Genomic DNA, 18,888 nt, shown 5'->3' on the forward strand with positions numbered 1-18,888 from the left:
GATATTAATCTCAAATGGCAGGCAATATCAAACAGAGTGGAGTGAGCCAATATCAGAATGAGAAACTGAACAATGAGATTTATTTCTGCCTAATGGTCCCACAGAAAGTTCTACTAAGGAAAAAGTTGAGGAATTTTTTGAGGCATTAGAGAAGGCATTTGACACAACAAAAAAGGAAAACTTAGTCCTTGTTGGAGATCTAAAACAGCAGAGTAGAAAATGATTACCAGACATACAGAAATGTTTTGGGAAAATTGGAGAAAAGAGCAAAGCTAAATAACAGAAGCTTTTTTCACTTGGTTAGACTACAAATTATATATTTAGTTTAATCCTTTATCCAAGTGTAAGCAAACAAAGATTGTGCCTGAAGTATTTTCAGGACTGGGGCAACTTGTGGCAAAGGTGGACTGCCTTCACATTACTCGCCTTAGAATATTATGTAATGAAAAGGCACATCTCCTTGCAGACATGTATAATGCTATGCATTATGGGAAGGGTCGCTACCTAGACTGGTTTCAACCTTTATTGAGATCTTCTCAGTGGGAGCCAGAACCAGAGGTGATACCAAGGTTGAAACAATGCAGACGTCATATTTCCATATACGAGTTGCCAAAAGGTGTCACACCGTATTATTAAATTACTCTGGATTAGAGAAAGATGTTGGAAATTTTTTATTGCATGAATATAATATTTTGTATTTGTTGTCTAAAAAGATCTGACCTGTTTTTGTATTTTTCTTTGTTTCAGTCACACCTATTATGTTGATGTGGTACTTATCCAGTTCTTCTGTTAGTTCTTCCATTTCACCATGTTCCAACATAAAAACGTGCACAAAATCACATGAAGAAAAGAAGTAAGGAATAAGAAAAGTCTCACTGACTATGATATAGTTGATAGCGATGTTTTCCCCACTGGTTCAGGACACAGGAGTATACACAGGTTCTGAAATAGGAAGTGATCATTATTTAGTTTTGAGCAGAATAAAACTGAATTTCTTATTGAAAAGAAGTGTGTAAGGATAGAAAAATCAGAACACATGGTAGACTCAGGAAGTTAAAGAGGAAATCAAGGAAAAGAAGAAAGCATTTTGAAAGCTCCTAGCAAGTTAAGATAGCTTGTGGTCTTAGGGAATACAGAGAAAAATGTAAGAAAGCAAAGCACTGTGTAAAACTAGCTAAACAAAAGTCATGGGAAGACTTTGGTAAAAACACAGAAAAAAAATATCAGGAGGGTGACAAAATATTCTGGAGGCTATTGAAAAAGCTTAGAAATGGAGCAAAAAGTAGTAAGAGGAATCAGAGATGATAAAGGTGACATGTAAACTGAAGATAAAGATATTCTTGATGGTTGTGGTAATTACTTTGAAAAACTGTTAAACGAAACAAGCAGTGTCAGCACGAAGGTAGAAAACTCTGAAAAGGACACAGTATCAGAATCAGATATACTAACTGGTATCGGGTGTAAAGGGTACAGTATTTTTAGGAAGGACAGAGGATTGGAGAGGGGTGGGGTGCTACTAATGATATCGGATGACTTGAATTAGTTAGAGTTGAGACCTATGATTGTAGTACTACTACTAACAGTATTTGTGACGTGGAATCTAACAAGATCAATTACAAAGTGGGGTGTTGTTACAGACCTGGTGCATATCAATACTTGGAGTAGAAAAAGTCATCCAAAACTTGAAATGTGTAAAGGCAGCTGGAGTAGAAGAAATTCAGCCAGAAATGCTCAAATATGAAGATACAGTAATCCCTCGATTAATGAGCCTAATGCGGTCTTTAAAACAGGCACATTAATCGAAAACATCACTAATCGAATATAATAACCTATGGGCATAATTCATTCCTCAAATTTCTTTTTTGACCCTTAATTTTTTTATAAAAAAATTGGGGTATGTCTCAGGGCCTAGTTAAAGGAAAATTATGAAGCTGAAATACAATAAAACATATCCAGAATATAAATTTATTATTCTACTTCTTAACAAAGAATTGAGCTAATGTAGTTTGGCAGGCATTCTGTTTTTATTATTATTATTATTTTTTTTTTTTTTTGTCCATACAACTGACGGTATGGCCCTATTGCCTCTTCTACTCTTCTGCAAATTTTACTGCTTCTCTCTTCACCAGGGTCAGCCTCTAAGAATTGCTGCTTAAAAATTTCGATTGTACAAAAAATATTTTTAATTGTTTCTGTGAAATCTCTTTGGGCTTGTCAGTGATTAAATTTTCTTCATATTCTTCAGGATCTTCCTGCTGTGCATCTAAATTTAGCAGGTTGGAATCACTCACTTTCTCAGAATGAGATTTAATTAACTTAGATTTATTTGAAAAGCCTCTAAAATCATTTGCACAATGTGCTTCCAAACAGCTCACATATTGCTGGCAGTAATTTCATTTGACTTTGCCACTTTATAACAAGGCTGGGATTTTTCTGATTTGGCAAGAAAACTTTTGGAAGGTATTCACTTCCAAAGAGGCTGGTTTCATTGAAATTAAATATTTGTTGGTCACAATAGCCCCTTTTTCCACAATTTTCTTCAAAATCTCTGGATAATTTGCGGCCACCTCCTTATCTACATTTGCAGCTTCGCCTGTGATTAGAACATTATATAGGTTATTTCTCTTTTTGAAATGCTCAAACAACCCAGCACTAGCATGGAATTTTTCTTTTCCATCATTGATAACCCTTTCTTTCAAGATTGCAAAGAGACTTAATGCTTTTGATTTAATAACGTTAGTGTTTAGTGGGATCCATTTTTGGTTACAATCTTCGATCCATGTAGAAAGAAGTCTCCTTAAATCGATCATTATAATACTTTGATTTCAAGTGCATTGCATGATGAACTTGAAGCTGCCTTACCATTCTCTTTGTATTCACCAGCTTTGCTTAAAATTGCTCTTATAGTTGATTTGCCCATTTTTGTGATCTTGTCCTATATTTGCTCTGGACTCGCCTTGTTCATTTTTCTTTGTTTCAAATTTTTCTTACAATGAGACTACTTATCGAATCTTTTTCGCACTTCCACTTTTTTGCTCACTAATTCTTTTACTCATGATTAAAGGTTGGGAAAATATTTTAAAATAAAAAAAGTAAGAAGAACAATTGCAAAGGAGGCACGAGAAACGATCAGCAAAATGCTATGTAATTAGCAGGCGACATAAATGTTGGCGGTAAATTTGGAACATAGTGTACATGGAAACAATGTAGTATGCTATTAAAAATAACTTTTTAAAATGTTTTAAATCGGTAACTAAATTATTTCATCCTAGTGAGTAATCATTTAAAATAGTTAGCCATAAAAATGTATATAGAAAAAAAATTTTAAATCTGTAACATTTATTTTTAAGATGTATATAGGTGCACTAATCGAATTTAGGTATCGAAAAAAAAAATGACGCACTAATGGGGGGGGGGCACATTAATTGAGGGATTGCTGTATAAACATTTTACTATGGATGCATTGCATAATTCAGAAGGCCTGGTCAGATAATCGAATTCCAGAGGATTGGAGCAAAGCTCTGAAAGTGCCATTCATAAAAAGGGACATAAAAATGAATGTGAAAAATACAGAGGTATTCTGTAACAGGAACACTCAGTAGACTGAGTCTTTCTGTTACAGAATTTATGCATGTATACGTGATAAACGGCTACGAAAAATTGTGGAAGGGAAACTTGTTGAAGAACAACCTGGATTCAGGCCAAATAGAGGTTGGTTGTCAAGATCAGATTTTCACTTTAAGACAAACAGTTGAGAAATCTTTGGAATATAACAAGGATTTGCATTTAGGTTTTGTTGATCTTGAAAAGCCATATGACAAGGTGCCCAAGAAGAAAGCTGTTCAAAATGCAACAGTTATATGGTCTAAATGGGACATTATATCAAGCAATACATAGTCTATTTAAGCTGTAACTCAGCAGTTAGATTGAAGGAGTACGGAAGATAGGTATGTTAAATCAGGTGTACTACATGGATATGTAGTACAACTGATTTAATGTTCAGCATTTTTGATGGAAATGCTGAACGAGGAGAGAACAATTTCAACTGTGTTTGTTTGGTTCAGACCAAACAAACATGTGCAAAGATGTCTACATGTATAAAGCACTAGAGAAGAATAGAGATCTACAAGTGGTCCAACTGTGTCATGCAGACTGCAGACAAGAGTATACAAAAGAACATGCAGGTAGATTTTATGTGTGTACATGAATGTTAGGAGCATCAGAAACAAAGGGGTAGAGAGTTTGTTGCCCTGGTCAATATGTTGGGACCTCAAATTATAGGCATTAGTGAGACCTGGCTATCAGAATCAGATATACTAACTGGTATCAAGTGTAAAGGGTACAGTATTTTTAGGAAGGCCAGAGGATCGGAGAGGGAGGAGTGCTACTAATGATATCGGATGACTTGAATCCAGTTAGAGTTGAGACCTATGATTGTAGTACTACTACTACCAGTATTTCATGTACCAGTGAGTTTGAAGCTATCTGGTGTGACGTGGAATCTAACAAGATCAATTACATAGTGGGGTGTTATTACAGACCTGGTGGACTGGTTAGTAATGAAGAAATGCATCACCAAATAAAAGATGAGCACAAAAAGAGTAATCATAATGGGGGACTTGAATTGATTGGTAACAGTAGAATTTCATGAGAAGAATGAAAATGAATTTATTGAGCTGTTGCAGGATGACTTCCTCAAGCAACATGAGACAGAAGGAACTTGAGGTCAAAGAATGTTAGATTTGATTATAGTGTCAGAGGGCATGTCTGTTAAAGGCGTAACTATTCTGCCTCCGAATGGTGAGGGTGATCATACAGTACTCACTTAGTAAGCAAGTAAGTTTATGAATGTTCCATTTAGAAAAGGTTACATGCTGAACCACAAAGCAGGAAATTATGACCAACTGAAGAGTATACTGAGTTCAGTGGAGTGGGATCAGTTGCTGGATGGGAAGAACATCAACAATGCATGGGAAGCATTTAAACAATACTTAAATTACGCTGTATCAGAATGTGTCCTGAGAGGTCGAAGAATAAATAGGGAAGGGGTCAAATGGATGTGTAATCTTATTAGGTAAGAGATTCGTAAGAAAAGGATGATGTGGAAGGAATACTGTGTACATAATGATGTCTGTTATGAAAATTATAAGCAGCAAGCTACAATAGTCAGCAACTGTTGTACAGAAAGCAAAGTTTGAGTACGAAAAGAAACTGGCTCTGTGTGCTAAAGACAACCCACAAGAATTCTATCGATATGCTGCAAGTAAATGAAAGAATGAATATGAAAGAATAACTCTTCTAAATACAGATGGCATGAAGGTAACAGATGCAGAAGAGGTTGTTTAACTAATGACTGCCCATTTTGTTAAAAGCTATCAACCTGGTGTACGCAACATTGAGCTCACTGCTACCTCTTCACTGGATAAAGAAACTCAGGTGTATGAGCTATTAGAGCTGTTGCACAAACTGAATAAGAATTCAGCAATAGGGATGGATGGGATATCAGCATGGGTGCTAAGAGAGTGTTCAGCTGAACTGGCTATTCCTTTAACCAGGCTATATAATGAGTCTCAGAACAGGGAAGATGCCACAGGAGTGGAAAGAATGTATGGTAATCCCATTGCACAAGACTAGTGCAAAGACCGATGTATCAAACTATTGACCAATTAGTATCTCAGGAGTGGTGATGAAGATTTTGGAAAAATTGCTTAGGGTTCGCATTCAGAAATGGGTTGACAGTGAATCTCTATTTTGCAACGAGCAACATGGGTTTACTAAGAGAAGGTCATGTTTTAGGAACTTGCTCACATTCTATAACAATGCTACCATTGAACTAAACAAGGGGAATGGATATACCATGATACATTTGGATTTTGCTAAGGCTTTTGACAGAATATGGGTTTGGATTATAGAATAATAGTATGGATAAGAGGATGGCTGACTAACAGATATCAAAAAGTGGTATATGGGGTTATGTGAGTCTGCAAGATTTAAGGTAACCAGTGGTGTACCACAAGGATCAGTGCGAGGTCCACTGTTATTCAATCTGTATATTAATGATACCAGTAAGGATTTCACAACTGACATACAGCTATTTGCTGATGATACAAAGATAGATAGGGTAATCAGGAATGCTGCTGATATGCAGTACTTGCAAAATGATCTGCATAGGCTGGAACTGTGTGGGAATGGGAATATGTTGTCAGTTCAATGTCAGTAATGTTAAGATATCCAATATAACATGACATTAGATATCCAATGTATATTATATTGGCGGGATTATGCTAGAAGAAACTGATCAGGCTAGGGATCTTGGAGTGTTAGTTGATAGGAAGTTGAAGTTCAGGGACCATGTAGTAAAGATTCCAAAAACAACTCAAAAGATAATTGCAATGCTGAAACAAATATTCACATGTAAAGATAAGGATGTCATTTTGCCTCTTTACAAGGTCTTGATAAGATCTCACTTGGATTATTGTGTGCAAATCTGTTCTCCTGGTTTCTGTTGTGATTCTGATACAGTGTAGAGAGAGTGCAAAGGAGAGTGTTAAAAATGATGTCAGGATTGCAGTATACTGATTATGAATAGTTTCTTTGAGATTTTCTCTGATAAAAATTTCTTTAAGATTTCGTAGACTGCAGACACTAGCAAACAGGAAAAAGATGGGTTATATGACTGAGATGTACAAATTTTTGAAAGGGTCATATAGGATTTCAGTAGATGGAATTTTTCATTTTATGGAGGGTTCGGAAAGGACAAGAGGGCATCCTCGGAAGCTGAGAATGAATGCCACTAAGAAGGGGTGAGTGCTAGATATTTTTCTCATAAGCTGGTGCATGATTGGAAGGGATTGCCATTGGATGTTGTGAGTGCAAGCAGTGTGAATGAATTCAAGAATAAGTATGATAGCTGGTGCATGTAGCAGTGACCTCCCTCAATGAGTCCCTGACTCCGAGGTCTCTCTTAATAATAATAATATGAGAACAAATAACACTAGACCAACAAAATAGAGCAAGTACAATAACATGGAAGAACTTTTGCATTAGGAAAAAGAAGCATTTATGAAGAAATAAAAAGAATAATTCAGCTAGAACGGATGGCATTTGGCAAAGTGAAAAAATTTCTATGCAGTAAAATAGAGCCAAACTTTTCAACTAATGTGACATTTCAGTTATGACATATGGATTAGCGATATGACCAGTAACCAAACAAATACTCTAAAGAAAGAGGAAAACTGAGTGGAAATGAAGAATGGAAAGAACAATGCTAAACATCAGACTGAAAGACAAAATAATGAATGAAGATATAAAAAAAGTGTTCGATATAGGGAAAAATATTTTAAAATTTAAACAGATGAACAGGATTTACTGCATGGATGAAAAGCAATACCTAGTCATCCAATGATATCCACATGAAGGAAGACAAATGCCTGAATGAGCAGAAAAGACAGAAAGATGACCTAGTTGAGATGGTTGGAGAATAATCTTTAAAAGGTATCTGTGGCATAACTATAAAACAACAAAATTACATGATAACTACAGTACAGATATTTCGTACTGAAAATAACAGAACATCAGCATGTAGAAACAAACAAATCAAAGAACAGGAATACAAGGTAAATACAATAATCTGTTTCTTTAGAAGCAAATTACCTCCATGTAATTTATCTACTACTAAATTCTGAGCTGCTTTCATTAAAACAAAAGAACCATTTATCTATTTCGAAAGCAAATAAAGCAAAAGTTGTAAGGGAAGGGAGAGGAAGAGAGACTGCCTTTTACAGGACACCTCCATCTATCAGGAAATTAATTATAGCTCTACTAAAACACATATTAAACAATCAAATAAGCTCTTTGATGAAGTTAGCTAGGATCAAAATATTCTGTATAAGTTACACTCATTTTGGAAAGACTCATCATTTATATGATATGCAAAAAATTCGAAAGAAGGTTGTCCAGTAAGACCCATTGTGAATTGTATTGACAGTTCCAGATATAGAACTGTTAAATTTCTTTCACATTTACTATTTGCCCATATTGGACAATCCACACTTCTCAAAAAATTGGTATTATCTAGTTAGTTAATAGAGCACATAATGCATGCTCTTCTCCCTCAAGCTTACAACAAGTTAATGGAATTAAATGGTTAAATCCAACAGATAAATGACTTTTATGTTCCAACACCTAAGAATTCTTTGACAGATTACAGGGTTCCAATCCCTTATATTTCTGGTATCTCTGAACCTATTGGTAAAAAAAATTTGAGGTATCATCATCTTAACGGAGACTAGTTCAAGGTTATATTGTAAGTGGTTGTGTAATTTATCGCTTATGTAAAATTAGTGACATCTGTTTTACTGTGTTTTTGTCTCAGAAAATTAGTGTATTTGTGTAGATTTTTGTGTTTTTTGGAGTATTTAGTATCTTATAACAATTTTATTGTAATATTTATTGTCGGCATGCCACCGACATGATAAACAATGGCAGTAAAGATCACAATGTTCGGTGATTTGAATTTATGGTATATTATTCAGTGCAGTGTGTGTGTGGAATATATTCATCAAGAAAATTAAAGAATATGTGGAAAGAAATTGTAACTGGAGAGAGAGTGTATATTAAATATTTCAAAAGTGAGTGTCTGTTGGGTGATGTGAGTGCAACAAATATTGATGGCAAGATGGAAAATGATGTTATTAATGTTGAATGTGCAGCCGTGTAAACAGAGGAAAATTAAATGGATATTAAAAAAGAAATAGCATGCTTAAATGTTATCTTTCAAGCTGCTTCTACAAAAATTGTAGAAGCAGCAAGAGTTAAGGGGCTAAAAAAAAAAAAAGAAGCAGGCCACCTGAAAAAATAATAAAGACCAACCAAACAAACAAGAAAAACAAGTTAAGGAGAAAATTATGTATGGAGACTCAATGATCAGGGGAGTACTTAATGAAAGTATGACAAAATCGTGTTTCATGGGTGCAAAAATTCATGATATTAGACATACCATCCAGATGCAAAAAAGGTAAGTTGAAAAAAATGATTGTCTTGGTTGGCAAATGATTTGAGAGGCGAGAAGTATTCTATGGGGGGTGGATGTAAAGGAGTTGTGAGAAGAGGCAAAGTTGAAGAGCAAGAAGGTGAAGATTGTAAGACTCCTTCCATGTTATAAAAGAGGCAAACTGAGGAGGAGGAGGTTACAATATAACCAATGAGTCTATATGTAGCTTGCGCAAAAGGAATGATGTAGAATTCCCTCAATGAGTCTTTTGACTCCATGGAGGCACCTTATAATAATAATTTGTGGATCTGTGGTCTCTGTTTGACAGAAAGAAGGATTTGTGCAATGCTCATGGACTGCATCTAAATGGTTTCAGTGTTAGGTGTCTGAAGAGAGTTTTGCTCACCGAACATGCTGCGGTGCAAATTCAGGGAAAAAGCAATTAGGGTGGAAACAAATGAGTTTGTGTGAAGGTAGCCATGAAGAGTGAGAACGATCGAGTGAGGAACCTATCTCTCAAGCAAAAATATTGAATAGGGCAGTCAATTCAGAAAGTAAAGGAAGGTAGGGGACTAAAGACATACTGCAGTTTCTATGTACTAATGGCAGAAGTATCAGGAACAAGAGGTACGAGTTTTTGGCACTGGCTAGTGCAACCTTGCCAAACGTTATAGGCATTAGTGAGACTTGGCTAACAGCAGATGATGTACGTGGGTGGTCTGAAAAGTTCTCAACCTCAACCATAAATGGTAACACTATTAACAAGATTTTTTTTTTCTAAGTTCGTACAGCTGTCATAAGTGTCCATGTGAAATTGCAAATCGTTCTATCCAGTAGTTTATTTTATACAGCTGTCTGAAGCTTCAAGTGCTGCCTGTATCCCTTGAAATGGATAACATTGAGTATTGTGTTGGAAGTTTATTTTCCATATAGCAAATATCTTAATAGATATAGTAAGTTACCCCAGTCCTGAAGATATTTTCAGGCGCAAACTTTGTTTGCTCACACTTGGATAAAGGATTAAACTAAATTTATTATAGTCTAACCAAGGGAAAAATAAACTATCAACTTAAATGTTTCTATGATATCTCCTCTTTTTCTCCTATCAACCAACTTCTGCAATCCACACACCTTCAATCTATCCTCACAGGGAACATTCCACAGGCCACTCACCATATTGGTCACTCGCCTCAGAATCCTATCCATTGCTTCCTCATCCCCCAAGAAACCCAGGGGACCAGACTTGAGCACAATAATACAGATGTTGACATATCAAGGCCTTATAAAGAGGAATTACATCTTCCTTATTTCTACTTGTTGTGTTTTCCCTAGCCAAGTAATTTTATGTGGTACCTTAGCAACCTCAGCAGTATGTCCTCTTAATTGACTGTCTACTACCACTCCTAAATCTCTAGCTTCATCTATTTCCTGTAATACAGTGCCATCAATGTCATACACAGCTTATAATCTATTTATCTCAAAATGCATAACTTTACATTTTTCGACATTAAACTGACACCCTATTTAAATCTTCCTTCAAGCTCTCCACACTGCCTTGATTAACTATTACTCTACCTAATTTCGCATCATCAGCAAACAACTGAATATTTTCTTTCAGGTCATTTCCAATATCATTTATGTTCAAATTAAACAGCAATGGTCCCACCACTGAACCTTGTGGCACACCACTAGTCACCTGTTTTTGCCTCGATTCTGCTCCTCCATATACAACTTTAAAATCTGTCCAGCAGCAATCCCTCTTATCAACTTAACCAGTGTCATATCTATCCTCATTTGTTCTAATTTGTGTAACATGAGTATAATAAAGATCTGTATTCAAGTTTTGTAGATCTGGCATATGACAAAGTACTAAGAGAAAAGCTCTTCAAAATAATTCAATTATATGGTGTGAATGGTCCATTACATTGAGCAATACATAGTCTACATCTGAGTTGTAACTTGACCAGTCAGAACTGAAGAAGGTATCTGTACTTTCTGGTACAGGAAGATGGGTTACTGTTAAATTAGATGTGAGACAAGGGACATTACCTCCACTGTTATTATTCTATATGGATCACATTATGAAGTAGCATTAAACCTGATATCTAAACCAGAAATGTTAATTTCAACTCTTTACTTTATGAAGATGGTGATATAATCTGAAATAAATCCAGTATAAGTCAGCAGTATTCCCCAACTAAATTGAATAACAGGTGTAATAAGTTTGGTATGAAAATCATCAATAAAAACATAGAGACTGAAAATTTTCTGGAACACTGAGAACAAGAATTCCATCTGAATGAAGAATCTATAGAACATTTCAAGTATTCAAACTCAATTAGTGAAGATGACAAACTAAACATGGAAAAAGACAAAAGAATTAGCAAAGTTCTCATGGTAGGAAGAGTCTACTGAATAAATTTACACGGAATAAGAGAGAAATTAGTCAAAACACTAAACTAGCAGTATACAAAAGTGTTGAAGCTAGTTTTAACTTATGAATCTGAGAAATGGGTAAGAAAAAGAACACTTGATCAAAGACTGGAGACCACAGGTATGAATTATGCAAATAGGTAAGTCAACATATAGCAAGAACAGTAGCATCATATTTAAAACAAAGTCATTAGGAAGGCAAGGATAATAAAATCAGAACTCCTTGGAGGACACAAGAAGTTAAAGTGGCAGTGAAGGAAAAGAACTAAACATATCAAAAGTTCCTGGCAAATAAGTTAGCTCATGCTCTCAGAGAATACAGAGACAAATGTAAGAAAGCTAAACACTATGTAAAACTAACTGAACAAAAGTCATGGGAAGACTTTGGCAAGAACACAGAAAATAAATATCAAGAAGGTGGCAAAATATTCTGGAGGCTATTGAAAAAGCTTAGAAATTGAGAGAAAGAGTGCTGTAAAAGGAATTACAGATGATAAAGATGACAAGAAAACTGGTGAAAAAGATATCCTTGATGTATGGAGTAATTACTTTGAGAAATTGCTAAATGAAACAATCAGTGACAGCACATTGGTAAAAAAACACTCGACAGGCATGCAATCAGGAATATATATCCATACTTGATGTAGAAAAAGCCATCAAAAGCCTGAAATGTGAAAAGGCAGCAGGAGTAGATGATATTCGACCAGAAATACTCAAGTATGGAGGTATAAAAGTCTTACAGTGGCTGCACTGCATAGTTCAGAAGGCATAGTTCACAGAGGTATGAATTCCAGATGATTGGAGTACAGCTCTCATAGTACCCATATATAAAAAGGGAAATAAAACTGAATGTGACAATTACAGAGGTATTTCCCTACTGAGTGTTCCTGGTAAGATTTATGCAAGTATACTTGAGAAACGGTTGACAAGGATTGCAGAAGGGAAGCATAGTGAAGAACAAACTAGATTCAGGCCAAATAGAGGCTGTCATGATCAGATTTTATGAAAAATAGTTGAGAAATCATGGGAATATAACAATGATCTGTATTTAAGTTTTGTAGATCTGGAAAAGGCATATGACAAGGTACCAAGAGAAAAGCTATTCAAAACACTACAGCTGCATCGTGTCAATGGGCATTATATCAAGCAATATTTAGTCTTTATTTGAGTTGTAAGTCAGCAGTTAGAATTGAAGAAAGTATAAGAAGACAGAGGTATAAACGTCTTACAGTGGCCGCACTGCATAGTTCAGAAGGACTGGACAGAGGGATGAATTCCAGATGATTGAAGTACAGCTCTCATAGTCTCAGAGGGAATAATGTACAAGGATGTACATTATTCCCTCTGTTATTCATTATCTACATGGATCACATTATGAAGGAAAATGATATTAAACCTGATAACAAAAGTGGAGATGTTAATCTCAGCTCTTTTCTTTATGCAGATGAGTTATACTTCTAAATAAATCCAGTACAAGTCTGCAAGATTCACTGACTAAATTGAATAACTGTTGTAATAGAGATGGTATGAAGGTCAACAAAAGAGAAGACAAGACAAAGACAATGAAAATAGGCAGAAACATTGAAAATATCAACTGCATTGTGAATGAAGAACCTATAGAACAAGTAAAAGATTTCAATAGGCACGATTTTTAGTGAAGATGATAAATTAAATATGGAAATAGACAACTGAATCAACAAAGCTGGTATGGTAGGAAGTCAACTGAATAAATGTATATGGAATAAGAAAGACAGAAATTAGTCAAAACACTAAATTAGCTGTGCACATTAGTGTTTAAACCAATTTTAACTTATGGATCTGAGAGCTGGGTCAGAAGTAAAACACTTGATCAAAGACTGGAGACCACAGGTATGAGAGTCCTGAGAAAGATTAGGGGCATGAACAGATGGCATCAATAACAATATCATATTAAAAACGAGGATATTAGGAAAGAACTTGATATTATTAGCCATCTGTTCATGCCCCTAATCTTTCTCAGGACTCTCATATCTGCAGTCTCTAGTCTTTAATGTGGCATAATAATGCCACAAGTGCCATTAAAAATTCTTAGGAAGGAAGGTGACACTATTAGCTTTCAAGAATATGTGAGCAGAGCTAATCTAATGTTGTAGGGCAACCTAAAACAATGGAACAGGAAAGGTTAACAGGTCTTTGATAGAAGGAAGCAGATCCACAAGATGACCATGATCTATGTATCTAAGTGGACTGATACAATTAGAAGAGCTTTAGAAGACAGAAATATAAGATTTGGTAATCCTGGAGTCCTGACAAATAACAGACTAATCCAAGGAAAATTTGTTAACAGACAGTAGCAGATATAAAAAAGATTAATGGCAATACCACTGTATTGAACAGATTAAGATGAGAAGATTAAGTTAGTAATGATGTAAACAAAATTATATAGTACTATTACTGTATCCTGTACACTCCCTGACGGATAGTTATCAGCAACTTGAGGACATAGTGATGTTGATTCATCTTACCTATTATCCTAACTGCTTAAAAATTAAAAGAATGCGGCAGATATGGTTTATCAAATGAGAAGCTCAAACAAAAATAGGTTTTGCCACCTTATCACACTATACTTTGAATATGTTTCTGATCAGATCTCAAAATTATGCAGATAATCCAGTTTGTAATATGTGTGCATTTGAACAGTATGCATTTGAAGTCAAATTATTATACACTGTATACAGCTCTGACAAACAAGGAGGCTATTAGTGCTACAAATAACAAACACAGTTAGCTCTTTTCCAGATATCCATTTAAACAAAGTGTTGCTACTCACCACTCCGATAACCCAAATCTCCCAGAATGGTATTTCCAACTTTTTTTAAACGCCATGTCTGTCTCATATGTAGCAATTCCATGTGAAAGTCTGGAATTGCCCTATTCCTTCCAGATTCGCACTGTGAGGCTCTTAAGCGATCTGCTCCATTCAAAATTATGCCAGCTGCCCCAGCTAATGCCTAACATAAAGAGATTTAAATTTATTAAGGAAAAAATCTTCATGATATCTGAATTTTTACATGAAGTTCGCATTAGACATATTTCATAACAATATAGGTACCTCATAAAAAAATACTGAAACAATCAGCAAAAGTTATCCACAGCAGAAGTGGATAACTACATTTTTATTTTTAAACTTTTTCTTTGAAACAGACAATTTCTGAAACAAAGGATTTCATTAGAATATTAAATATTTTAGATATGTTAGATAAAAGGTTTGATCAAAAGAGTAGCACAACTGACCATTGATTCAATGCAACTAATGCTTTATGTATGGTATTGTATGGTGAAAGGTTGGTTTATTTAATGCTCTTGTGAAATTGGCAATTTTATCTGCACATTAAATAAACCAACATTTCACTATACAGCATTCATATATAGAGATTATGAATATTCATATAGTCACTTAGGTTAGTGATATATGAATATTCATATATCACTAACCCATTTCTCTAAAAGCTATAAAGTCATCAACTAGGTATATGCAACATAGAGCTCAGAGCTATCTCTACATTAGATGAAGAAATTCAGGTGTATGAAGAGGAGAGAGTACTAGAGCTGTTTTGTAAACTGAATAAGAATCTGGTGGGATATCAGCAACACTCATAAAAGAGTGTTCAGCTGAACTGTTGTGGCTTTGACTTTGTTGTATGATCTGAGTCTCAGCAGTCTCTACACACAGATTCTACAGGAGTGGAAAAAACATATGATAATCCATTACACAAAAAAAGGATAGTGCAGGCTTATGAAGATCTCTGGAGTAGTGGTGAAGATTTTGGAAGATTTGGTAAGAGATCACATATAGAAATGGGCTGATACTCAACAGTGGTTAAGGGAAAGTCATGTTTGAGTAATTGGCTAACATTTTACTATTCATATGTTGTTACTATTATACAAGTATCTCCATGGAGTCAGAAGACTCATCGTGGGAGATCCATTTTTCGTGCTGTGAAGCACTCACAACCACCTCTGGCAATCCATTCCACCCCTTCACCACCCTCTAAAGCAAGAAACCTAGTCCTAACATCCTTACTAATCACATTCTTACACAACTTCCACTGGTGACCCCTTCTCTCCAAAAAAAATCTTCAGTAAATCCTATAAAACCCCTTTAATAACTTAAATGCTTCTATCACATCTCCTCTTTTTCATCTATCAGCTAATTTTTAAAGCCTACAGACTGTCAATCTATTCTCATAAGCAGCATTCCACAGAAATGTCAGTCTTTGTCACTCACCTTTGGATCCTCTCCACAACTTCATCACCACCACCACCACCATGGAATCTGGGAGTCCAGATGTGGCTTAGAAAGCCCTATATAGGAGAGCAATAACCTCCCTATTTTTGCTTGTTAGTGTTCTTCAACAACCACGTAATATGATGTGCTGTTTTTAGTTACCTTTTCAATATGTCATCTATACTTCAACTCTCTCTGTCCACAATCACACCCAATTCCTTGGTTTCATCAGTTTCCTGCAGTTAATGGTGCGATGGATATAGTATACTCCATAGTGATCCAATGGGGAAGAGGATTCTTAGAGGAGCTGAATATGTTTTTTTTAATTTTATAAGTAGTTTAATAATAGCATTAAGATTATAATGGTGTAGAAATCTGTTTATTTTTTCTGATAACCCTTTAATGTATGGGATAGCTATGGTTTTACTGTAATCTATATTACCTGTATTTTTTGATGAAATTTTATGAAGAACTTTGATCATTTTTTTTGCTATACAATTATTTATAAATGTATTGCTAATAATTTGTAATTCTTGTTTAAGAGCTTGTTCATTAGATCAAATTGTTATAGTTCTGTTTTTGAGGGTGCTAATGATTCCAAGTTTCTGTGAAGAGTGGTGATAAGAGTTAGCATGTATATATAGGCTTGTGGTAGACAGTGAAGAATAGACTGCCTGAGGGAAGACATGTGACCAGTGTATCCAGGAAAGGAAGTGAGTTCTGATTTTCCATTTCAATAGTAAAATGTATGTGATCATGTTGTGTGTTTGGGATGAACAAGGTGTTTAATGTTTGGCAGATGTGTGGATAGATAACAAACATGTTGTCAACGTATCTAAGCCAAACTGTAGGTTTTTAAGTAAGTAAAGTAAATTGTAAGTAAAGGAATTTAGAGCACGTTGCTCAAAAGCTTCCATATAAAAGTTAGCAACTGGGATTGGGGGGGGGGGGGGGGTCGTGGTGAACCCATAGCCATACCTTCTTTTTGTAGGTTAAAATTATTTTGCCACACAAAGTAACCGGAACGTAGTATGTGGGCAAAGGGAACCGTAATATTGGATGGAAATTTGTAAAAAGGGCAAAAACGTCAAAACTGACTAATAAATTATCTTTGCCGAGTATTATGTTTTTAACTTTCTTTCATTATGAGTGTGGTGGCCAACTTCCTTTATCATCTTGATGTGATATATTTTGTTTTGTTTTTGTTTCATATTACAAATTACAAATTTTTGGGATTGGAGGAATGCCATCAGGGCCAGGGGACTTTTTAGTATCTACTTTAGAGGTTTATTATTTTTCTGATCACTTTCTGGTGAAAGGTAAGTGGAGGCATTGAGTATTGGGTGTTTGGAATGGTTTGGGGAGGGGGGGGGACATTTAACAAAATCATCTATGCAAGCATTTAAGGAAAAGTAAGATGCCAGGAGATTGGCTTTTTCTATGTGTGACAATGCAATAGACCCATCTGAGTGAAGTAATGATGGGAGCAGTATTAGGCAAAATGTTGTGGCCAACAGCTTTGGCAAGGGACTATTTCCAATGACATTTGTCCCAGAGACAAACCATTTAAATTCTCTAGGAGATGATTAAATCCAACACCCTCAAATCCTCGTGTGTCCTATGTTTACACATTGCCTGAGGATGTTGTCCATCAAAACTTGAGAAATTCATTTCTTTACTTCTGGATGCTATCATCATCACAATCTCTGTTGCCATTCATCCATAATGATCACCCTTTTCCTATTTTCTTGGCTAATTTGCCTGCACATTTCATGGTCAGTACCCTCTGTTATATCTTCTTTATCTATATTAGTAATTTTTGTTGTATATACTTGGAGCATGGATACAAAGAAATTATAAGTCATAAACAATTTCACGTGATTCTACCTTAGGCTTAGTTCTCCTAACATTTCTATTTTATAACCTATATATAACTTAGAACTATTTACTAGTCATTCACTAACATTTTAACTTGCCAAACGTGAGTTTCTTTAACAATAACTTGCATTCACTACTTACAACAGATACTTATTCAAATACATCTTGAACATTTACATTAGCAGAATTGAATATGGAACAAAGATACATAATGTGAATTGTCCGGAAGTATTTACATATCCATCCAAGCACTTACAATGAGTTGAATTCCATATACTTATATAAGGAACCATTCTTTCAGTACAGTTCTTATTTGATTAAGGAATCAAATAAGGACTTTCTTTACTGAAAGTGAAAAAAATCAAAGTGGCGACCTTGGCTGTTGTGTCAAATTGTGCTGGCCTCCTCATGTGAGACACTCCATTGACTGACAGTAGATCTCACATGGTGGTGATCCAAGGGAAAAAGGACGAAAAGCACCAAAATGTTCTTCTTCCTGATGTGAGAGCCTTTATAGGTCAGGATTCACATAGCATGCATGCACTTCTCTCGAGCTTCCCATTTTTGGAATTACGTTAGCATAAGGACATGCTGACGTCACATTTCATGCGACACACAGATTTGATTAATACAAAGTTTCGTAAAATTATTATTACATACAAAGTAATTTTACAATGACAGTTCTTAATATATTTATCTTTAGACAAAAACTTGTAAAATGTACATGATACAATGTTAATCATGTGAGATACACTTCCACATCACAAGGTCTATAGCAACATCCAACTAAGTATTTCATTCTCTTCACCTCAATCTACTACCATACTGTCTTAAAACCAATATCATTATTTCCTCCTTGCATTGCCACCTTACACAAGCACAACTCCTTCTCTATATCCACAGTATGCCACCTCCCTTTTTACCTTTTCTATCTTTGTTTCAATAATGAAATACCAAGAGTTGGCATAATTAAGAGTTATACAGACGGAGGAAAACTTATGAAAAATTTTATCAGTGTAGAAGGCATTGTTAGTACAAGAACATAGAATGGCAATTAAACAATAACAGACAAACAAGACAATTCTAAAAAAAGTGCCACCTCGATAGCTAATGTAAGATAAGTAAAAAAAAGTCAATTTTCTAACTTATTAAAAAAAAAGTATATATATATATATATACAGTTAATCCTTGAACAATGAGGGGGGGTGTCCCTGTGCGTTTTTTGAAAATCCGCATATAATTTTGACTCCCCAAAAACGTAACTACTAATAGCCTACTGTTAACCAGAAGCCTTACCGATAGTATAAACAGTCGATTA

At 35.2% G+C, this 18,888-nt stretch overlaps 1 protein-coding gene across 1 annotated transcript in view; it reads right to left on the bottom strand.

Moving 5' to 3' along the window:
• Positions 1 to 18,888, bottom strand: part of MED17 (mediator complex subunit 17) — a 183,886-nt gene that overhangs the window by 133,222 nt on the left and 31,776 nt on the right. Inside the window, exon 4 of the mRNA XM_090391000.1 lies at positions 14,235 to 14,415. Within this exon, the coding sequence (XP_090247126.1) occupies positions 14,235 to 14,415 (181 nt within the window). The remainder of the gene's footprint in view (positions 1 to 14,234; positions 14,416 to 18,888) is intronic.

This window comes from Typopeltis vanoorti, chromosome 4 (assembly GCF_054136105.1).
Source record: "Typopeltis vanoorti isolate ZY-2024b chromosome 4, IOZ_Tvanoo_1.0, whole genome shotgun sequence".
Classification (NCBI taxonomy): domain Eukaryota; kingdom Metazoa; phylum Arthropoda; class Arachnida; order Uropygi; family Thelyphonidae; genus Typopeltis; species Typopeltis vanoorti.